The sequence below is a fragment of the Capricornis sumatraensis genome, chromosome 1 (assembly GCF_032405125.1).
Source record: "Capricornis sumatraensis isolate serow.1 chromosome 1, serow.2, whole genome shotgun sequence".
Classification (NCBI taxonomy): Eukaryota; Metazoa; Chordata; class Mammalia; order Artiodactyla; family Bovidae; genus Capricornis; species Capricornis sumatraensis.
In genome coordinates this window covers 170691478-170715618 of record NC_091069.1, presented here as the reverse complement: position 1 = coordinate 170715618, position 24141 = coordinate 170691478, and the positions used below count along the sequence as shown (strand labels likewise).

Here is a 24141-nt window from a genome sequence, read left to right as displayed (position 1 = left end):
CTTCACGCATCGGGCTCTGTGCTACTGACTGGTTTGTGTGCATATACACACACGTATCCATCAAAGTGCTTCTGGAAACAGAATTTATTCAGTATCAGTTAGGTCCATCTCAAGAGACTTAGTGTGATGAAGGAATGGAGGATGTCATGCTGTCAAAAACCAATCTAATGTTCATGTATGGGAAGTCTGTTGTAAGCACACCTAGAAGACAATGGAAATAGTACTGGTATTTAGCCAGGACATCATTTTCACTGTGTTCTCCTTTTTGGCTTTCCCACTTCCCAACCAGGTTCAGAAGAAAGTAGATCCATCTAAAACTGATTTCCTCTGACACGGAGGATGAATGACTTATACAGTAAGTCCCTTACATACGAACCCCCAAGTTGTGACTGCTACTGCTAAGTCACTTCAGTCGTGTCTGACTCTGTGCGACCCCATAGACGGCAGCCCACCAGGCTCCCCCGTCCCTGGGATTCTCCAGGCAAGAACACTGGAGAGGGTTGCCATTTCCTTCTCCAATGCATGAAAGTGAAAAGTGAAAGTGAAGTCGCTCAGTCGTGTCTGACTCTTAGTGACCCCATGGACTACTAGTGTCCTCCGCCCATGGGAATTTTCCTGGCAAGAGTACTGGAGTGGGGTGCCATTGCCTTCTCCGCCAAGTTGTGAACTGTTAACTAAAAATAAATTTTAATTCCTTTAAAAATCTTTGAAGTAACAAAATAGGTATTGTGCCAATTTTTAATTCAAAAGTGAACTTATGAGCTGTTTCATTTGTAGTTACTTTCTAGAACAAGTTATTGGTTAGAGCATAAATTTTAGATAGAAAAAAGTGTGTTTTGCACACTTACACAACTTTCTCTAAATCTTTTCTTAGGGAAATTTGCATTTTTCTCCTTAACAGTTTATTGATAGCCTCAGTCTTAACCACAAAGACTGGCACTGTGTATTAAGTATATTGTTATGCCCTTGTTCTCTAATACAATATTTACTTTGTATACAAAAGTAAATATTGTATACAAAAGCTTACCAACTTTTTCCCAAGGAATTATCAAAAAGCATTCATTTGGACTTTTCATGGTATTGATTTTTCAGTTGTTCCTATAAAAAAAAAATTCAGCAAAATCTATTCTTGTTTGACCTATGATCTGGTAAATCTGATTTACTTCACAAAACAAAAAATAAAGTCATTCTGTTTGCACTTATTAACAAGTTGCAAACTTTTAAAACTGTGAACGTGCATTTGCATGTCCAATCATGTCAGTCAGTTCATGTGTCTGGCGTACACTGTAACATGCATTCTCAAGTGACTGTGCTTTTGTGTATTTTACAGTACTACATAGAGTACAATAGTACAGTATTTTTATTTCAAGCCCAGGATGTCCAGAAGCAAGCATAAAAGTAGCAGTATACAGCCAATTGTGTTAGCTGGGTACCTAAGCTAACTTTGCTGGACTTACGAACACGCTCTCAGAACGGAATTCGTTCATATGTAGGGGACTTACTGTACACCCCAAAGCACTAGTAAGGTTGGAGAGTGATAATGTTTGGTTCACATTGGACTGATACTCTCCTTAAATGGCTTTATGCTAGTTTAATCCCATTTGTAAAATCTTTATGAGAAGGTTCTCATTTAAAATGAGATAGTTTCATTGTGTATGTACTAAAGAGTAAGCTGTCTTTAGCAGAAATTGATCGAAGTAATGAAAACAGCATTCCATAAGGCTTCCTCAGATCCCTAAAGTGGCTTTTTCTCTGCGGCATTTCTGGATCCCCCTGACATCAGAGAATTGAAAAGAAAGAAGTGGCCAACTGCTGTTCTTACATGACTTAACTTATGACTCCTCTTTCTCTGAAACTGCCTTCCATGCTCACTGGACCAGGAGTGGACCTGGTCAATTAGACATTCTCATCTGAAAATCTGGAGTTGGACAGCAAGAGTTTGACCAAATTTCTCAAATGTGGCAGGATTTAAAGTGTTTCATTTCAGTAGCTTTAAAGATCAGATTATTCTATACAGTCTGAGGAACAGGGCTACACTTTTAAATAGTTGCTTACAGAACAAAATTACAAAAGAAAATAAAGGTAGTAGCCTTACAAGAATTTAAAGAAGATAAACAATAACAACAACAACAAAAAAAGCCCAGGAATTGCTTAAGAGTCATAATCCTTGGACATGATTAAAAAAAAGTAACAGCCAGTACAAACGTGAGACAGCTTATTTGTACTTTAAATAAATTATAGTAAATTATTGCTTATTACATTTAATAAATGTGTTAAAGGAGTTATATTTTACTTTATTAATAAAATTATTTTAAAACCAACCATCTAATTTTATAATTTCCATTTGAAGATTTAATCTATACATGGGCATGAATAAAACAATAAACTGCCAATTTGTCAGCAATTTATGAATGGGATGATTATGCTGATGCAGAGGTTCTCATACCCTTTTAACTGCTAATATCTGTTGTTAGACAATGTCCTGTGTGCCACAGTATTGTGCTATGTCTTACACACATCATTTCATTTAGTATCTATTCTGAGATACATACTGTTTAACAGATGAGAAAACTTGAGACCTAAAGTGAACTGGCTTGGCTGTAAGTCACATGGAAGCCTCAGGGCTGAGATTCCAAGCCTGTGGTCTGCCTCTAGAGCCCACAGCTTTAGCCACTACTCTAGGCTGCTTCACAAACACTGCTCATGGGAACAACAGTGCTGTTAGAGTAGGAACTAAGAGGTCTAACCCCAAAACAAAGCACTAGCAGTTTTCTCATTTCAGTACACTTGGTTCAATCATTCTGCCCTCTCATTTAATAAAAGTTATACTCTGCAGGGCAGCTTCTTTCTCAGGCAGCAAGCTCCAGGAGCATAGAGACAGTGTATTCTGAGCAGCTCTTGTATACAGACATACTTGTCAGCATTACTGAGTGAGAGAACAAGGTCGGGCTGTTTCTTTAATAATTCTTATCTACTTCCTTTTTGTTAAGTTTTATTTTATTTCAAATGGCATAGAAACCATGTCTGATCTGTATTAAAACAAAATCAAACGCAACTACACATTTAGGTCTTTACTGTTTCTAGGACTCGAGGGGACAGGGGTTTCACAGATCATCTGCCTTACCTGGTTCTTTCTTCTCCTTCTCCTAGGGATCAGTACAGTACTCTTTTAAAGGGCTACAAGAATAAATTTACAACCTGTAGAATTCAACTTTAATCTTTTTGGAAATCTTAATTTACTACTGTAAAATCTGGAGAAAGGAAATCTATATTGATCAATCAATGCAGATACAAGTATGTACTTAAATCTAAGGAAGAGTAAAGTAAGAGTACAAGAGCCCAATTTTTGGTTACAAAAAAGCAAGAGCAAGTCACTGTGCCACTACAGATGCCAGTGCTTACACGTGTCAGCAGCCCAAGCAACTGGCACGCTACAGACATGGTGACATAGCTCTCTTCAGCTCTTCACTGAGCTTCAAGTCCAGAGCATGTTTAGTCTTTGTCTTGTTTATCTGCTGATGAAGGGTTTCTAGGAAGATTTAGCAGTGCTTCAATTTTCTGAGCGTCATCCTTGGATCGATCTTTCTGTATATTACTTTCAATTTCTTCAGGGAGGAGCTCAGTAAATTGTAGTCTGGCTTTCCTGTAATGAAAGTACAAGAAAGATATAGCAAGTACTGTTCTATCTTTTTGGCTTTTAGAGTTTTTCTTTTTTAAGAAAGATAGTATTTATCTTATTCTCTACTACAACTTATGAGCAAATACTTCTCCCTGCACTTCAAGTACAAGACTTTATTCTCTCTCATAACCTGTTTCACTTACAAGCCAAGTAGGAGTCTCACATTACCAAAATGGACAATGCCAGGGCAGTAACTCTGATTCCTGAGATATTCCAGAGTTCTCTCAGCAGTGAATTGGCAGTTGCTAAAACACCTTGAGCTTTTGTGTGAGCCTTGGAACCAGTCTGTGTTCTTGCCCTCAGGGCCTAGGGGGATGTGAAACCCCCTGCCACTCTGTTAAACTCTGTTGACAGATCTTGCAGGACATACACAAAGGTTAAAACATTGGTAATCTCGATACAGAGAAGTCATGACCCCACTACAGACGTATTTTTACTAGCAGTTAAAATATCTAATTTTCAAATACAAGATTGGTTCTTTTTCTAAGTCAAGTATTAGTGTCTTCCTTTCTTTAAGTGATTATCAAGGTCACTTATGACTTTCATAAGAAGATTTGATCATTTCTTCTTCTATGTCTCTATGGAAAATATAGCCAGTGTTCTATATTTTCTGCCCACTAAGGCAATTTTTTAGATTCTCACTTTGTTGATTTCTCTATACTATAGTTATTTTCAAGCAAAGAAGCAGACACTTAAAAAGTTAACAATTTATTAACTGTCCTCAGAAATACCACATATACATTATATATATATAAATAACCTAAACACTTCTGACACTGACACAGTGACACTATTTCCTTCTGCCAAAATACTCTTTCATTTCTATAAATCCAGTTTTTTACCCCTTCTTGAGGTTTTCTATGTCTAAATAACTGATCAACTTCTCTAACTTTCTTTTTCTGGTTTCCTTTTTCTGACTGGAATACTATTCATATTTTTCCAAATGTTAATTCTTCTATAACTTCCTATATCAGATTCAAATAATCATGTATTTTCCTTACTTTTCCAACTCCTTTCTCAAATATTCTTTTTTTAAAAAAAAAGTCTCATGACACCTAAAGAACTAGAAATAAGCTAATGCTTCTATGCTTTTAACCCTCCATAATATCAAATTTTATGCTGGCATTCAGAATTTTAAGTGCTTTAAAATAGCTTCATATCTCACTCACCCTCTTACTATGGAGAAGAAGACAGAACAAAACAAACATGTTGGACGCTGGTGTGATTCTGCCCTTACAACAGCTGAGAAAACTGATGGCTTGAAGTTAAGGAAAACGTCTAAGTTCATAGAATGAATAGTCTAACTGGTATTTAAGATTTGTTTTCAAGGTTTCACTGGCTCCAAAGCAATGCTTTTTCTCCTATAGTACCTAAGTCCTTAGACAACAGATGTACAGATATTAAGAATTTCCAAGTATGTGAGTGTGTATGTGTAGCACAAATGGAAGTTTCAAAGAAAACCAAGGGGAAAAGAAGACTTCTTATCTACCAAACTACCAAAGAAGCAACAGCAGATGTCATCTTAGTGGGCAGGAAGCAGAACCATGAGAATCATTTGCACCAAAGCGCTAGACGGCAGACTATTATGATGATCTTACAAAGAATAACAGGAAGTTGGCCATCACTGGATCCCAGGGAGTGACTATATGAACAAGCGACAGTCTGCATCCTTCTCAGTAGCATCTGGGCTGTGAACAGCCACTGTATGTACCTAACACCTATTGCAGCCACAGCAAGAAGTATAATAATTAAATGTGGAGACCTAACATGCTATGTAATGTTCACAGACATATGTGTAAACAAGGATATCACCTTTTAAGTAAAGCCAAGTAAAACTCACTCACTACTATTCATTTCCTTTACGTAATTTCCAATGCAGTCACAAACATAGGAAAAGAAAAAATATGCAACCAAATAAGATTTATAACATTTAACTTAAAAAAATGTATCTAAGGAAAGATTCTCAATTAGTATCTTTCATTATTCCATTCTCCTTAATTAAAAATATTAAAGACCAAGTAGGGTACCAAGTGAAAGACTCAGTAAAAAGAAAGTCTTTGACTTGAGCAGCAATTTAGAGTACCTGTTTCAGAAAGCATCAGTCTGTGGACACGAAAGCCAAACAATCCAGTCTTAACACACTCCTTACCGTTCTTCCAGTTTTAGCTCCTGGAATGCTTTTCGATCCTTCTGTTTTCTCTCCTGAACTGTTTCACCGCAGTACATCTGAAGTGCCATCAACAGGCTTCCTATAGGAGTGCTGAGGAGGAGACAGAGGGAACATTTAGAAGGAAGCATCATGAGACCATGCAGAATGACACGGTCTCTGCTCAGGCACGAGTAACACTAACCAAACCACTGGCTCACTGACAAGGTGCAGAGACATTTGACAGTTAAAGCATCCTTGTCAAATAAAAAAATATTAAGATAATTTCCTTCCTGGTCTGAAACACAGGAAAAACAATCATTGCAACATCTTAAATTTAACTGGTATAAAAACAACAGGTCTATAAGTTGGCTTTTTTTTTTAATCATGAAAGATAAATAAACTAGTAGAAAGTATATGTATAAGTTCTAGTTAGCAGCTTTATATTGAAGATTTCTCAGAAAAGAAATTCATACCAGGAATGGTGCCAGATCCTGTAAGGGGCAAGAAATGTGAAGGGTACTTTTGGTTGGGAGAAGGATGCTACTGGCTTTGGGGGTTGGAGCTGCCAAAATATCCTAAAATTCAAGAGTCTGGCACAACTGTCTGACCCAGAATGCCAATAGTTACCCACTAAGAAAATGACTTACATAATAATGATCACAGTAATGACAAGGGTTTTGTTCATATTTTCAAAGAGAAGGGAGTTTTTGACTCTGATACAACTTAAATTCCTTATTTAACATTGTAACCACATTTAAAAAATTATTTTTGTTAGGTGGAAATGTTTGTTGATGATGAATGGATAAACAAAATATGAAACTGTATATACAATGGAATATTATGCAGTCCCAAAAAGGAAGATCCTGTCACATGGATGAAACTCGAGGACACTATGCTTAGTGAAATATGCCAGTTACAAAAGGAAAAATACATGATTTCACTAATATGAATTACTCAGAGTAGCCAAAATCATAGAAACAGAAAGTAGAAAGGTGGTTGCCAAAGGCTGTGTGGGGATGGGGGAAGGGAGCACAGTGTTTAGTGGGTACAGAGTTTCAGGTCTGCAAGACGAAGAAGTTCTAGAGACCTGTTGCACAACAATGTGAATATAGTTAACACTCCTGAACTGTACACTTAAAAGTGGTTAAGATGGTAATTTTTATGTTATGTGTGTTTTTTAACCACAATAAAAACATATTTTTGCAGCTAATTTCAACAATTTTCCCCTTCAAACTAAGTTGGTATAGTAACAAGAAAACAAAAATGCCAGCAACATATCATCACATGATGAATTTTAACACAAATTTGGAAGGTGAGGAAGAACTCTTTCTATTCAGGTGAATACCAACTAATAAAGACAGAAGAAATGACAAAACTAGCAAATCAACATTTTGTAACCAGTTTTATATTAAATAATAACTGATTACATTAGGGATCATCAATGGATCATTAAAACCACTAAAAGACAGCTGGAGGGCAGATAATTCACACTACCTCATCCCACAGATTACTTATTAAACACAATGGGAAAAGATAACTTTGCAGTGGAGAAATTTAGTAGATACCAAATGTGCTAGGCAGAATTCTAAAATGGTCCCCCCAAATTTCCTACCCTAATTTCTCAAATGTGAATATTTGATGAGAAATAATGCCCATGATTAAATTATGTTATGCAGCAAAGCGGATTTTGCAGATGTAACTAAGGTTACTGATCAGTTGAATGAGTTAATCAAAAAGGAGATTACCTTTGTGAACCATCTGAATAGAGTTTTTTCCAGTTGGTGGAGGAATGGAAGTCAGAGAGATTCAAAGTATGAGAAGGATTCAACATGCTGGCTGCTGGTTTGAACATGGAGAGGGCATGGAGAAGGAATGTGGATGCCTCTAGGAACAAGGTGGTCCCCGATAGCCCCCCAGGAAACAGGGAATTCAGTCCTACAGCCACAACAGGTCTGTCAACAACCTGAATTTTATGGAAACAGATTCTTTCCACAAAGCCTCCAGGTAAGAGCCTGCCTGACCAACACCTTGAATTTAGCCTTGTGAAATACTAAAAAGAGAACCCATCTGAGCCCATCCAGACTTCTGCTCTACAGGAAAGTGATATAATAAATGGGTAGTGAAGCTTCTTAGTGTGTGGTTAATCTGCTACACAGCAACAGAAAGTTAATATATCAAGTTATATCACTTACAAGGGGTGACATAATATGTCTCTTGACATACACTGAGAAGGACACAACTTCACCTATGTTGTAATCTTGATGAAAACGTTACAAACCTAAATCTAATCATGAGGGGATAATCAAACAAAACAGAAATATTCTGGGGGGAAAAACAGGTGTGGAACTAGTCTAGCTTAAAGGAATCTAAAGAGACATGACAACAAAATACAATTGAATCCTGGATTCTACAAAATTATATATTATATATACATACACACACACATAGAGCATTATTGTAATAAGAATTCTGAATATGGACGTTATCTTAAACAATATTGAATCAATGGTAAATCATTTATTGTGATAATTGTACTGTGAAATCATTGGAGAATATTCTTTCTCCTCGGAAATACATGCTGATGTATTTAGGGCTGAAGAATTATGAGGTCTCAAATATTTCAAATGGTTCAAACAAAAAGAAATATACACATGTCCCACACAAATACTGAGAGAGAGAAAACAAATGTGGAAAAATGTGAACAACCGGTGAATCTAAGTGAAGGTTATATGGGTGTTCAACATACTAATTACCTCAACTTTTCTACAGGTTTGAACTGTTTCAAAGTAAAAAGTTGGAGAAGAAAAGTCTTAAAATTTATTAAACTAAATAAACCTAACCCCCATTTTTTTTTAATGTGCTTGTTAGCCGTTTCTTATTCCTTTTTCTTACTCTTTATAAGTATCTTTGTTCAAACCTCTAGTTTCAGGTGTTAATGATATTTAAACAGTTTTTACCCAGTGAAGACCAGAAGTAAAATCAACAACTGGGATACAATCAGAACTGGACAATCAAAGCTACTACCAATACAAGACTGTGCTGTGCTGTGCTTAGTCGCTCAGTCACGTCCAACTCTTCTGTGATTCCAAGGACTGCAGCCCACCAGGCTCCTCTGTCCATGGGGATTCTCCAGGCAAAAATACTGGAGTGGGTTGCCATGCCCGCCTCCCAGGCATCTTTCCAACAGGGATTAAACCCTGGTCTCCTGCACGGCAGGCAGATTTTTTACTGACTGAGCCACCAGGGAAGCTCGATACAAGACTAGAGATCTTTTACGGGGTTAAATCCTCTAAGGATTAAATCTGTTCTTTAGAAATGATTCCGATTTTTAACAAGCAAGGCATTAATGAATTAATTAATAAGTTATATTAATTTAGAATCAAAATATGTTAATACTTACCCCAGCAAGGCTCCAATTATGCCACCAGCTACTAGGCCATGCAGGCCTAAGTTTATTCTAAAAAGACTTCCTGTGACAGCTATTTTAAAAGGAACAAAAAGCAGTATAAAATCATTTTTAAACACCAGAGTTCCATTTAAACACGTTCCTTCTATAAGGACATAAATCTCCAAGTAAGCTTTTTGAACCCAACATTAATATATCACCACAACCTAGACTTCCCATATGGCCAGGTTCTCATCCACTCTGCAAGTTTAAAGGAAGAAAGGTCCCTTTAACAAACAGAACTGCTCAGTCGGTTCTATGGACCCAGCCAGCCTCTTCTCATTCTGCTTTTTTGCCAACCTCACCTTAAAAATCTGTTATTTCTTCACTTCTACCTCTTTTATTTCTTCCTGCTTTAAGGAAACTTTTCTCCAAATAAACAATAAGAATCTTCCCTAGCCACTTGCAGTTCATGTCTTCCTGCAGCTTCGCTCTTTCTTTTTTCTTTTTGGACATGCTGCATGGCATGTGGACTCTTAGTTCCCCAATCAGGGACAGAACCGGTGCCTCCTACAGTAGAAAGGCCATACCACCAGGGGCGTCCTCAGCCTCACCAGCTCTGTACTGCTAAGCTTCACCTCACCAGCAGACCTGCAAGTGGGCAGTTGGCCTACATTGCCACCTGGTGGCTGGAGCATAGGTCCTTTTTCCTTACCACTAAGACTGTACACCCAAGATATCCATTCATTTTCCTCTTTCACTATGCACAAAACAACAAATGCCATTTCAGGTGGTAACATTTTTAAACATTAACATTTGAGGTTTATATTTTTTATTTAAGTATAATAATTTTTTAACTTTTCTATTTCATGATTTTTCTCTATCTTTCAACAGTGTAACTATTATGTGTCTAGGTGTGAATCTTTTCATGTTTATTCTTCCTGGAGTTTGTTGAGATTCTTGGATGTGTAGATTAATGTTCTCCATCAAATTTGGGAAGCCTGTGGCCATAATTTCTTAAAATTCTTTTTCTTCCCTTTTTTTCCTTTCCTCTCTGTTATTTATATTCTTGGAAAAGACCCTAATGCTGGCAAGGATTGGGGGCAGGAGAAGGGGACGACAGAGGATGAGATGGCTGGATGGCATCACCGACTTGATGGACATGGGTTTGGGTGGACTCTGGGAGTTGGTGATGGACAGGGAAGCCTGGTGTGCTGAGATTCATGGGGTCGCAAAGAGTTGGATATGACTGGGCGACTGAACTGAACTGAACTGATTGTGTCCCACAGATCTCTGAGGCTCTATTCATTTGTCTTCATTTTTTAAAATTCTGTCCTTCATAAAAGATAACCTATATCGATCTATCTTCAAGTTCATTGATTCTCCCATGCTCTCTCAAACTGGCTGTTAAGGGCCTTCTCTTCAGTGAATTCTTAATTTCCATTATTGTATTTATCAACTCCAGAATATTCATTTGACTCTTAAAAATAATTTCTATCTTTAGGGATATTTTCTGATTGATAACTATCATCACACTTTAATCATCGTAAACACTTTAAAGTCTTCTGTCTGCTACAACTTGGAGCTGGAATATCTTCCTACCTAGAGGCATGGCTGTGGTTCTTTGCTGTAGTGATTTGCCTGGACCAATCCTGCGGAGTCTTGGTTTTCTTGTTTAGTAGAGTGCAGCCAGCAGAGGTCTCCGCTTGGCCTTCACTTTTAGGTCTGGCTCCCCCGGAATCGCACCAGCTAGGCAGGCAGCCAGCGATCTGCCAGTGGCTGTGAGCACACACTGCGAGCCAGTGAGGCTGCCACCTTTTGTCAGTGGCTCTGTCTGTGGCTTGAGGAGCGCACTCAAGGTTTAGGCAGTTTATAAATCTTCTGCTTTTACTTTCTGTGTTCATGAGGCCTCGCAGATAAGCAGCTTGCTAGGGGGCCCTTCCCAGTCTCTCCTGAGTGTGCCTACACAGACAGGAAACTTGCCGGAGTTCTGGGGATTAGTAGGTTCTTAATGACGTCTCCGTTGGCTTTCTGGTTCTCTGGACGTCTTTGGTAAAACTCTACCTCATCTACTAATCGACCGCTTGCCCTAAAGACCACCAAAACCTCCAGTTAGCTGTGTGATGTTGCTCTTTCCTAAGTGTTTGCTATTGTTTTCAGCAACACCCTTCAGTTCAGTTCAGTCGGTCAGTCGTGTCCGACTCTTTGCGACCCCATGAATCGCAGCACGCCAGGCCTCCCTGTCCATCACCAACTCCAGGAGTTCACTCAGAGTCCTGTCCATCGAGTCAGTGATGCCATCCAGCCATCTCATCCTCTGTCGTCCCCTTCTCCTCCTGCCCCTAATCCCTCCCAACATCAAAGTCTTCTCCAATGAGTCAACTCTTCGCATGAGGTGGCCAAAGTCCTGGAGTTTCAGCCTCAGCATCATTCCTTCCAAAGAAATCCCAGGGTTGAGCTCCTTCAGAATGGACTGGTGGGATCTCCTTCCAGTCCAAGGGACTCTCGAGAGTCTTCTCCAACACCACAGTTCAAAAGCATCAATTCTTCAGCGCTCAGCCTTCTTCACAGTCCAATTCTCACATCCATACATGACTACTGGAAAAACCATAGCCTTGACTAGACGGACCTTAGTCGGCAAAGTAAGGTCTCTGCTTTTGAATATGTTATCTAAGTTGCTCATAATTTTTCTCCCAAGGAGTAAGCGTCTTTTAATTTCATGGCTGCAGTCACCATCTGCAGTGATTTTGGAGCCCAAAAAAATACAGTCTGACACTGTTTCCACTGTTTCTCGATCTATTTCCCATGGAGTGATGGGACCGGATTCCATGATCTTCGTTTTCTGAATGTTGAGCTTTAAGCCAACTTTTTCACTCTCCTCTTTCACTTTCATCAAGAGGCTTTTTAGTTCCTCTTCACTTTCTGCCTTAAGGGTGGTGTCATCTGCATATCTGAGGTGATTGATATTTCTCCCGGCAATCTTGATTCCAGCTACTGTTTCCTCCAGTCCAGCATTTCTCATGATGTACTCTGCATAGAAGTTAAATAAGCAGGGTGACAATATACAGCCTTGACGTACTCCTTTTCCTATTTGGAACCAGTCTGTTGTTCCATGTCCAGTTCTAACTGTTGCTTCCTGGCCTGCATACAGATTTCTCAAGAGGCAGGTCAGGTGGTCTGCTATTCCTATCTCTTTCAGAATTTTCCACAGTTTATTGTGATCCACACACTCAAAGCCTTTGGCATAGTCAATAAAGCAGAAATAGATGTTTTTCTGGAACTCTCTTGCTTTTTCCATGATCCAGCGGATGTTGGCAATTTGATCTCTGGTTCCTCTGCCTTTTCTAAAACCAGCTTGAATATCAGGAAGTTCACGGTTCACGTATTGCTATAGCCTGGCTTGGAGAATTTTGAGCATTACTTTACTAGCGTGTAAGATGAGTGCAATTGTGTGGTAGTTTGAGCATTCTTTGGCATTGCCTTTCTTTGGGATTGGAATGAAAACTGACCTTTTCCAGTCCTGTGGCCACTGCTGAGTTTTCCAAATTTGCTGGCATATTGGGTGCAGCACTTTCACAGCATCATCTTTCAGGATTTGAAATAGATCTACTGGAATTCCATCACCTCCACTAGCTTTGTTCGTAGTGATGCTTTCTAAGGCCCACTTGACTTCACATTCCAGGATGTCTGGCTCTAGATGAGTGATTACACCATCATGATTATCCGGGTCGTGAAGATCCTTTTTGTACAGTTCTTCTGTGTATTCTTGCCATCTCTTCTTAATATTTTCTGCTTCTGTTAGGTCCATACCATTTCTGTCCTTTTAGGCACAGACTTCTCTGCGTTCTGCTCCAAATCTAGTCAGTCATCTCTAATATTAGTATTGGTCCTCCCAGCCTGCCCTGCCCTTGTGGAACGTCTGTATCATGGAGCTGGGCATTAGGTGGGAGCAGCCTCAGGCTGAAGCACTACAGACTACCATTGTTCTTACCAAGATTTAGTAGAAATTCTTAAATAAATGCTTCTCAATTTGTTGTGTGCCCTTGCTCAGTTCCAGGATATTTAAGGGATTGTTTTTGATAATTTTGTCCAATTTTATTATTACTTTTGGAGGAAAGGATTTGCCAAGCTCTCTGGATATTGAAAATACTTTTATAAGTGTTCAAACAAATACCAATTAATAGTGGTGAGGGAAGACCTCCTTACCTGATTCTGACTTCAGGATAAAGGATGATTTTTTTAAAATTTTAGTGTTATATTACTTATTTTAATGTTGGTTGATGGTTTGAGATAAAAATATATTTTCTATCATATATATTTTTCTATTCTTATTTTAGTAATATTTACATTCAATCGAGAAACCTTTATTCTACCCTCCTATATGTCAAACAATTGTGACATAAAAGGCAAACACTTTCTCTGAATTTTAGTGAGTTGTCTAGTAGGGAAGCAAAACTAGTAAACTGCTATAACATAGTGTTATAAATGCTTTGATAAAACTGTTTACAGTGAATTATGAGAACACAGGGGAAAGGTACATGAGATAGGAAAATGGGAGCTAGGAGAACCCTCTGAGGAAGCTGAAGCAGACAGATGAACTCAACCTTGAAAGACAGGTGTTAAGTATGGAGCTGAATAAAATTAGTTATGGGAGTGGAAAGTTGGATTCAAGCAAGAATTCTTGTAGAGCAAGAATATGCTGGGTGTGATAAATCAAAGTAGATTATAAGGCTCATGCAAGAGTGGTACATGAAGGTTAGGTCAAGAATCGACCTTAAAAAAAAAAAAGAATCGACTTTAGTGTGATGGGAAACTAAGGAAGAGTCTGAAGCAGAAAAGTGCTAAAATCATACTCATATTTCAAAACAAGTCAGATAACAGTAGAGGTTTGAAGCAAACCGAGATGAGAACCATGGAAAACCTGCAGTAGCAGTGGGAAAAGAGGTGAGAGAGTTCAAATATTTAAGAAATAAGACTGACAGAACCAGAAGTTTGGAGAGGGGACATAAAGGGCAGAACCACACCATTAATTGATTTCCAGTTTGGGAATTTAACAGGGTAGATGACAAAAAACATATAGCAGGCGTAAATATGAGGAGCAACTGAAGGCAGAAACACAAGTGTTTTCTTTGGATATAGGCACTATAGAATATCCATGTAAAATTTTTCACAAGTTAAAACAGGGCAAGTTCTAGCTGCTCCAATGCTATTAATACCTATTTCTCGTTTCATGTTTTTAGATGTTTCATTAAAATGTTAAGCTCAAATTATGTATATGTGTGTTTGCCTGTGTATTCACAGAAAGAGAAAGAGTGCACCTAAAACAAAGAGCATAAGTGATAAAGCAAATGGGCTAAAATGTTAATAAATGGGAATTCCCTGGCGGTCCAGAGGATAGGGCTCTGCACTTTCACTGCCAACTTCCTGGGTTCAATCTCTAGTCAGGTAACTAAGATTCCACATGCTTTGCAGCCAGAGGTGGGTGGTGGTTGTTGTTCAGTCGCTCAGTCATGTCCATCTCTTTGCAACTCCATGGACTGCAGCACACCGTGTTCTTCACTATCTCCCGGAGTTCACTCAGACTCACATCCGTCGAGTCAGTGATGCCATCCGGCCATCTCATCCTCTGTCGTCCCCTTCTCCTCCTGCCCCCAATCCCTCCCAGCATCAGAGTCTTCTCCAATGAGTCACTCTTCGCATGAGGTGGCCAAAGTCCTGGAGTTTCAGCCTCAGCATCATTCCTTCCAAAGAAATCCCAGGGCTGATCTCCTTCAGAATGGACTGGCTGGATCTCCTTGCAGTCCATGGGACTCTCAAGAGTCTTCTCCAACACCACAGTTCAAAAGCATCAATTCTTCGGTGCTCAGCCTTCTTCACAGTCCAACTCTCATATCCATACATGACCACAGGAAAAACCACAGCTTTGACTAGATGGACCTCTGCTGGCAAAGTGATGCCTCTGCTTTTCAATACACTGTCCAGGTTTGTCATAGCTTTTCTTCCAAGGGGCAAGGGTCTCAATTTCATGGCTGCAGTCACCATCTGCAGTAATTTTGGGAGCCCAATAAAATAAAGTGTGTCACTTCAGCCTAATGGCACAAAGTGAAGAGGAACTAAAGAACCTCTTGATGAAGGCGAAAGAAGAGAGTGAAAAAACTGGCTTGAAACACAACATACAAAAACTAAGATCATGGCATCTGGTTCCATCACTTCATGGCAAGTTGATGGGAAAAAAATAGAATCAGGATAGGCATGGGGTGGGGAGCTTGAAAAAGTTCTTAACAATAACAGAATCTTTGTACTAAAGGATACTGCTCATGGTGCTCCTTGTGTTACTTTTATTTTTGCAGCTTTCTATAAGCCTGAAGTTATTTCCAAACAGAAAGTAAAAAACTGTTATGTGAAGTATATGTATGTTCTTTTATGTGAGGAAATATACATGAATTAGTGAGTGTTTGCATCTAAATGGCAGTTAACTTCATTTACATTTCGGGAAATATACTAGATTTGTACCAGAAATGTAATGAAAATATTCAACACTTTTAAAAAATGTTCACTTTAAAGAGGGCATGTCTACCAGAGGCAGAGTGCTTTAAAACAAAATCTAATTTCTTATCATAAAAAATCTGGCTCCTCTCTACCTAACCTCACAATTCTCTCAAGCCACTCTTCCCCTCATTCACTATGTTGCAGTCATATTATCCTACATTTGAGAAACCTTAGAGCCTTCACCCTTGAAGTTACCCCTGCCTTAGGTGACTCTTCTCTGCAAGGCCTGCTCTTTCCCATTCTTCAGCTATCAGCTTAAATGTCACTTCCTTAGAAATCAATCAACCTGTCCACATTAGATCCTACCTCCCCACTTATTTATTACTTTTTATCATAGCAACCTGTTTTATCCCATAGACATTAGATGATAAAACTCAACGAAGGCAAAGACTTTTTTCTGTTTTGTTCACTAAGTATACCAAAGACCAAGCACCTTTTCCATATATCTTGCATAAATGTTAAATGAGATGTGATGAGAAGCCAACCAAAGAATTCAGTAGCCATGACTTATAACTCCTTACATGTTTCTTAAACCATATTTGAGATTGAAATATGAAATAGGAACAAAATGTCTTACCTCCTGCAATGACAAAATGGCTTAAGGCATTTTTATTTCGGTAAACGTTTAGACCAGTGTTCACTGTACTAAGAAGGAAGAAGAAAACAAAATTTAAAGCATATCCCAATTACCTTCTTGACTTTAACTTTCACTAAAGTGATACGTGTTAGTTTAGACGAGCCTACTATGTCAATCCCTGGTTCCAGTAGGCTCCTTCAGTGAGCTGTTTCAGATTGCTATAATGTGCCAATAAGCAACAGAAAAGTAAAGAAAAGTTCTGCAGAATTCCTCTGATTTAGCAGCCCTGTATCTATTCTGACACCACCTGGCAGGCCTTCATGTGCATGCGTGCTCAGCTGTGCAAGGTGCTCAGACATGTCTAACACTTTGCGACCCCACAGACTACACCTCTCCAGGCTCCTTCTGTCCATGGAATTTTCCAGGCAAGAATACTGCAATGGGTTGCCTCCTCCTCCTCCAGGGGAATTTTCCCAACCCAAAGATCAAACCCACATCTCCGGCAACAGCAGGCGGAATCTTTACCACTGTGCCACGAGAGAAGCCTGGCAGGCCATCATCCATGGACACAAAACTACAGCTGGACCAATCTTTTGCATAAATAGGTAACAGTTCTTGAGAAAAAGGTATCATAGATCACTTTTATATGGGTGTTCAGATTTTATACCTCCATTTGTTGAAACAATGTGCTCCTAAAAGAATAGCTAAAATCCTTCATGACGATTCACAGAACTTACTTGAATATAGTCACAAACATGGCCGTTCTCCAACTCCAGCGCCAGCCATACCGGATGAAGCCTCGTGTAGCAGCACGATGGGCAGATTGCTAAAGTTAACAAAAAGGCTGTGAGGTTCCGAGATACCTTGATACTTTCCGTGTTCTAAAACCATGGTGGAGGAATGTCAGCTAGGAAATAGGTAGGGACACCTAAATAGATACAAACAATAGAAAATCTCTAGAAATGTCATTCTTCAATTACTGAAACTTAAGCAAATGCACCATGTGCACTCTATTCTATCACAGGGTGTAAAAGGAACTAAGAAATGCAGTGTCAACCAAGTAATTCATCAGTTAAAGAGCAACTAAGAATCCATATGGCAAATACTATGAGCAGACATAAAATCAGTATTAGACATGCTTTTTTTCAAGAAATTGTGGGGAAAAGAAAAAACAGAAAATAAAGAAGGAACACTGAGTAAACTATAAACAGTAAGGATTAAAGTAATACAGACGTGCACGAAAGGAAGAAAGGAAGAAAAAAAGCCTAATCTTTACTGACCACCTTCTATGTAAAAGTTGCTAACATATTACCTCATTTAATCTTTACAACATTTTCTTCAAGCAGGTGTTAAAAGGCATAAAGAGGAAGTTTCTAACCAAGATCACTCAGCCAATAAAGAATAAAGTCTAAATTGGAAGTTAGGTTTTCTGTTCCCACCACTCATTTTCATTAACCACCATGAAGCAAGTCTGGCATAATATTGTGAGGGTAACGCCTAGATTTTTAAAGAATCTGACAGAATCCCTAGGTGTAGTCTTAGCTACTATATGATACTGGGCAAGTCAAAACCTCTCTGAAAGGTATCAGTGCAAACTCATGGCTTTCACGGAACAGGTAGACAAATATAGAAACAGAGATATATGTATGAAAATGTATATAAATCACACACATACATACACATTTCCTAGCTCTATCTGCTTAGACACCATCATACCTCAGTAGCAATGAGCATGCCTAGCTCCAGATCTTGGTTTTTAAATACTGTTCTCTTTTTGCCACTTTATTTCTTTTTAATTGAAGGATAATTGCTTTATAGAATTTTGTGGTTTTCTGTCATACATCAACAAGAATCAGCCATAGGTACACCCATGTCCCCTCCCTCCCAAACCTCCTTCCCCATCCCACTCTTCTAGACTGTCACAGAGCCCCAAGTTCCCTGAGTCATTTAAATACCATTTTAAAAGAAACAAGGCTGGTGCTTGAAAAGATGAACCAGAAAAACCATGCTGTACTCCAAAGTAAAGATGTGTTCAAAGACTAACGGGGACATCATCAAAAGGACACAGGAGCTAGCCTGAAGGGATTCCAACAGTCTAAATCGATGCCAAGTATCAAAATAAATGATGGTAATAATGGATTATAAAACCACAGAATAACATAAGAGTCAACAAGTCCATGCTGAATAAATTATAAATGGATAAATGGACAGATAAATAGAGGGAAAGTGAAAGCTCTTCCTTACAGCAGAATACTAACCAATAAATACACATGGATGATGGAATTAGAAAATGGCCATTTGGTTACCACCACAGTAATAACTATTTTAGGAAAGAATCAGCACTGCATACTGAAACCAGAGGATGAAAAATTGATGAAAAATAGGATATCTGCAGAGTCTCAAAGTATCTAATAAGTATTTCTAAGATATTTATTAACCACAAAGGGAAAAGCTCAATAACTTTATAGTGGATAAGCATGGCAGGGACCATCTTAATTAAGTGATTAAAGTAAGTATCCCCAGTAGGGGACAAATAGGTATCTCATGCTTCTTATCATTACTTACTGGGAAGGATATAGTATTAACTGTAGGGTATTCCTGTGAAAACACTTAAGTGAAATTTAATCACAAGAAAACATCAAATGTCCAAATTGTGGGACATTCTACAATACAAAATAAAACCCCAAGTTTTAAAAAATATTGAGGTCATGAAAGTCAAAGAACAATAGAAAAACTGTTCCAAATTAATGGAGACTGACTAGAGAGGCACAATAGGCAAATTCAACACCTGATCCAGTACTAGATCCTGGACCAGAAAAAAAATTTTTTAATAACTTGTTTACTTTAAAAATAACGTTAGTGGGACAATAAGCAAAATTTACATAAAGTCCATTGATAAGATAATAGTACTCTATCAGTATTAATGTCCTGAACTGCATAATAATATTGTGGTTATGTAAGAAAATGTCTTTGTTTTTTAGGAAATGTATGCTGAAGCACTCACCATGCCTAAAACATACTCCCAAGCAGTTCACAATAAAACAACAGCATGCCTCATACAGAGAGAATAAGAAATCTAATGTGGTAAAATGTTAATATTTGGGGAATCTGACTGAAAGGTGCACAGGAATTCTTTGTACAGTCAGCCCTCTGTATCCCCAGATTTGGAACCTGAAGTGGAACCATGGATATGAAGGACGTATGGTACTATGGTTTTTTTTAAAATAAAAGACTCGAGCATTTGTGGATTTTGGTATCCACAGGAGTCCTGGAACCAATCCCTCTTGGACGTTACAGGACACTGGCACTACTTTTGCAACTTTTAAAACTTGACACAATTTAAAAAAAAACAACATAGATTTTAAAAAACAAAAAATTATGAGCCATAACTTCCTCACTAGGACAATAGAACTGATATACAGATGTAAGATACAACAAATGAGTCAGCACTCAACAAACTGTAAAGCTCTAATTGTTAATGATTATTTTAGTGTGAGCTACTGTACTGCACATAGGCTTTGTGAATAGGATAAATACACTACAGCTGAGCCTTGATGATTTAGCAGGAGATTAGAAATATATTTCAGAAAGTAGAGCCACGGTGGTGATCAATTCTAGTAAGAAAAGTGGTCTGACAAAGTTTGAGTACGCACTATAGCATTAGCACTTCCACTATTGCTGAGTAGACTTTGTTTCCTAAGTCTTCTCAACTCTACTACCTAGCTAGATGATTAAGTATAAAGTGAGCAGCTAAAACTGCTGCTGCTGCTGCTGCTAAGTTGCTTCAGTCGTGTCCAACTCTGTGTGACCCCATAGACGGCAGCCCACCAGGCTCCCAATTGGCATGCCCCCAAATACTATTAGAACACCAGTACGTACCACAGCATCAAGCTGGTTGTGGTAAACTTCTGCTTGGCTCTGCTCAATGTAGCGCTGTTTAGCATGAATAAATGCTGGTATTCCCCCATATGCCCAGCCGATGATGCCTGCTGAAGCTGCTGCCTTGTAAATATCCTGAAGTTCTTTTGAAGTTCTCTGCTGTTCACTAAAACATCAAAAAGACAATGTTGTTTGGGATAAGTTTATGGATACTGCTCTCCAAAAGACAGTATGATCAGAATTATCCCAAATGCTAAACAGGACTTAAGTTCTGATGAATTAAATAATTATATTACAAGTGGCTCAAATCTCAGTCAAAACTAACCTATGCTTTCAGAAGTTAGATTAGTAGGTATTCTTGGGAAGGCAGGGGCAAGGACAGAGAAGGGGCACAAGGGGGAGCTTCTGGGACACTGTTAACAGTCTCTCAGGGCTGGATATAGACCTATGTTTAGTGAAAAGTCACTGACAGGTATACTTATGTACATTTTTCTAGGTGCATATTTTATTTATACTGCAATAAAAAGGTTTTTTAAAGGGTTATTTTATTTGATGACTCTTACAGCTCTACTATATCCTGGAAACAGAAAGAATTTGTAAACTGGATGCAGAAATTAACAATTACCTTTTTGAATTTTTAGGTAACTTTTGGAAATTATAAAAACTTATGGGATTTTAGGACAATGTATGCAAGAATGAATACCTATATGTAAAAAAATACCAAAATTTTATCTTTCTGAATATTTAATTTTTATGTCATGCTCAGATGGGCCTGTACTATCTATTAAAGACCACTGAGTGAGAAAGCTCATGATGCAGTGGGCACCACAGACCACCCTAAAATAAATGGGAAAAGCTACTATTTCATTCACTCTATTACTCTCAAAAGCATTAGAAACTAGAAGCTATGTTGCGGCTTCCAAGATGTCCTCTGGAAATTGCTCTAACAAACAGCTAAGTTTGTAAGTGTTTAGTTACTAGAAGTAATGGCCCTCCTACATAAGTAAACCACTGAATATTAATTTTTTACAAACTACTAACTTGCTTTCTTCTGAGACTGTACAAGTGTTTATCTAATTCTAACAACCACATTTTTGAAATCAGAATCAGTGAGTTCTTATAGTTGCCGCATATACAAGTGAGAAACCTAAAAAAATTTCTTAAGAAACAAATTCTTATATCAATAGGAAAAACTGCTATCATCTGAACTTTATATTTCATCTTGTATAGTGAATAAAACCAAAAACATTTACATAAAAAGTGGGAGAACTCGGAAAAGAGAAAATGAAAAAAGAGCTTAAGATTTAACATGCCAGGAAATGCATACGATATCTTTTTCATCCTCTGAAAAATTCCATGACATAGCAATATTTTTTCTCCATATTATCAACAGACACTCTATGGAGTTACATGATTGGGCCTAAGAACTAATGAATGGTAAACAAACAGGGAAGAGTGGTGGAAAGGAGCTAGACTAAAAGTAGCAACAATGGGGTTGTAGTTCTGGTTCTGCCATCCACCACTAAGTGACCTACAGGTAGACCACAATCATTCCGAACCTTGGTTTCCTCACCCATGACATGCAAGGAACAATGAAAGTTATATTAAATTATCTTTCAAATTTCCTTCGGCTCCAACATTCTGTGGTTTATAAGGCTGATCAAAATAACCTTTTTCAAATGAATCTGAGTCAGTTCTAGTGAGGTGGATGAACTTAGAGCCTGTTAGAGTGAAGTTAAGTCAGGAAAACGAGTATCATATATTAATGCATATACATGGAATCTAGAAAAATGGTACCGATGAACCTATCTGTAGGGCAGGAATAGAGATTCAGACATAGAGAACAGACTTATAGACACAGCAGGGGCAGGCGAGGGTGGAAAGAATTGAGATAGTACCTTTGAAATATATACATTACCATACGTAAAGTGAACAGATAGCTAACGGGAAGCTGCTGTGTAACACAGGGAGCTCAACCTGGTGCTCTGTGACAACTTACATGCACGGGGATGGGGTGGGAGGTTGGGAGGGGAGGTTCAAGAGGAAGGGAACCTATGGCTGATTCATGTTGCTGTATGGCAGAAACTAACACAACATTGTAAAGCAACTATTTTCAATTAAAAATAAATAAATCAACAAAAACAAACCTTTTCTGTTGTGTACTACACAGGATCGTTCACAAGTATCTCAAATAAATTTGGAATGACCAATGGAAGGGCGGCCTCATTATCTTTAAAATAAGATGATGAATTCTAAAGAAAGTAATTAAATACAATTCCACTGGCTCCCCTGGTCTATTTCAGCAACATAATAAAGCTTCAATGTTAATTTAACCAGTTGATACTACAGTGTAGTATATGGTAATTTCAGTTCAGTCGCTCAGTCGTGTCCAACTCTTTGCCACCCCATGAATTGCAGCATGCCAGGCCTCCCTGTCTATCAGTATATGGTAAAGTACTTCATAAAAAGGGAAAACTTTTCACCGGTAAGTGAGGAATAAAAATGATGAAATTAATTATCCTGAGTTTTCCATTAAAGTTAATTCAATTTAAAGGGTTATTTATCATTTATTCTGACACCAATTTACTGGTGAATCCAGCTAATATCTTTGCAACAACAGTTGCTACTATTTTTTTTATACATTCCTTATTTGGCAGAGTAAAAATTTTAACCACTGTGTTCTCTCTCCAACCTCCATTTTTGTGGCGGGGAGCAGGGCTACTGTTCAAGAAGCATCAGAATCTGGGATCAAGTGATACACGAAAAAGAATACTGGAGTCCTCCAGATGTTGGTTCTAGGGTCGCTAAATAGCTTACTCTAATTCTTCTGATTTGTAAAGTCAGGGGATTACATTAAAGACTATGTTAGACTCCCTAAACACTCCTAAAAGTCCCTACTTTCAGTTAGTCTCACCCTCTCCATCTGAAAACCGGCCTGTCAATCAACAGAACTACCAAATAGCAATGTTAGGATACATGCTTGGAGTACATTATATTAAACTCCAAATCCCGCAAAAATAAATCACACCACCCTGGGGTCCTTCGCCCCACATGACCCAGGCTGCAAGTCACCTCCTTCGTAGCCCCTCCCCACAGACTGTAGGCACTTTTACTCTTTGACAAACAGCTCCCGGAGGCGGTCCCATCCGGATTCCGGATATTGGGGTTCTGAGACGAAGGAAGACAGTTCCTGGTCCTCTACAAGAGCCTTGGGATCGGCGGCCACAGCTTCGGCAGCAAACACCCGAGGGAAAGGACTCAGCGTCCTGCAGAGGAAGCTCCGTGGGGCCGGCGGCCGCGCTTCCATGACCTTCTCCGAACCTGTCGACAGACACTCGCTTGGGCGCTTAGGAGGCCAAGGCCTTTCGGAGGTGCGGTGGGGGATGAGCGACGGTAACTGCAAGAAGGAATGGGAGAGTATCTTTACACTAGTCCCGTGTTAATTTGCGGCCATACCCGCCGACACACCGCTTGACACACAGGCCCTCGGTGCCAAGCCTAACTTTGGAGGCACTATGACACACGAGACAGGAAGTCCCTCCCCAACGAGGGCAAAGGCTGCGGGACGCGGCAAAGCCGGAACCGGAGCCGAACACACTTCCGGCTGGGGGCGGGACAGTGCCAGGCCAGCCCGCCGGAAATGAGGTAGTGACAAGGAGCCACGCTCAGCGCAGTCTGACTTCCGGTGCCGTCCTCACTCTTCTGCGACTGGAAAGCAGGGTGGTAGGTAGATTGCAGGCGGGGAGATGTGGTCTTAACGCTGAAGTGAAAGTGGCTCAGTCGTATCCGACTCTTTGCCACCCGATGGACTATAGAGTTCATGGAGTTTTCCAGGCCAGAATACTGGAGTGGGTAGCCTTTCCCTTTCCCAGGGGATCTTCCCAACCCAGGGATTGAACCCACGTCTCCCGCATTGCGGGCGG

General features: G+C 39.1%; 1 protein-coding gene across 2 annotated transcripts; it reads right to left on the bottom strand.

Annotated features, from left to right (window-relative positions):
- Positions 1 to 1385: 1385 nt before the first annotated feature.
- On the bottom strand, positions 1386 to 23709 carry TIMMDC1 (translocase of inner mitochondrial membrane domain containing 1). 2 transcript variants are annotated; one of them, XM_068975234.1, is made up of 7 exons: positions 23332 to 23709; positions 20219 to 20384; positions 17077 to 17165; positions 16340 to 16407; positions 9229 to 9307; positions 5829 to 5939; positions 1386 to 3643 (listed from the first exon to the last, which is right to left on the bottom strand). In XM_068975234.1, the coding sequence occupies exons 1-7, from the start codon at positions 23523 to 23525 to the stop codon at positions 3493 to 3495; spliced, it is 858 nt and encodes a 285-aa protein (XP_068831335.1). In that variant the 5' UTR covers positions 23526 to 23709; the 3' UTR covers positions 1386 to 3492. The 2 variants fall into 2 exon arrangements, with proteins under 2 accessions (XP_068831335.1, XP_068831342.1); XM_068975241.1 differs by having other exon boundaries at positions 23291 to 23501.
- Positions 23710 to 24141: the final 432 nt, after the last annotated feature.

Coding starts and splice junctions, on each gene's coding strand:
- TIMMDC1 (XM_068975234.1), bottom strand. CDS start 23,525: ATGGAAGCGCGGCCGCCGGCCCCACGGAGCTTCCTCTGCAGGACGCTG. Junction 17,166..20,218: donor ACAACCAGCTTGATGCTGTG/GTACGTACTGGT, acceptor TGTTAACTTTAG/CAATCTGCCCATCGTGCTGC. Junction 5,940..9,228: donor ATAATTGGAGCCTTGCTGGG/GTAAGTATTAAC, acceptor TCTCCTCCTCAG/CACTCCTATAGGAAGCCTGT.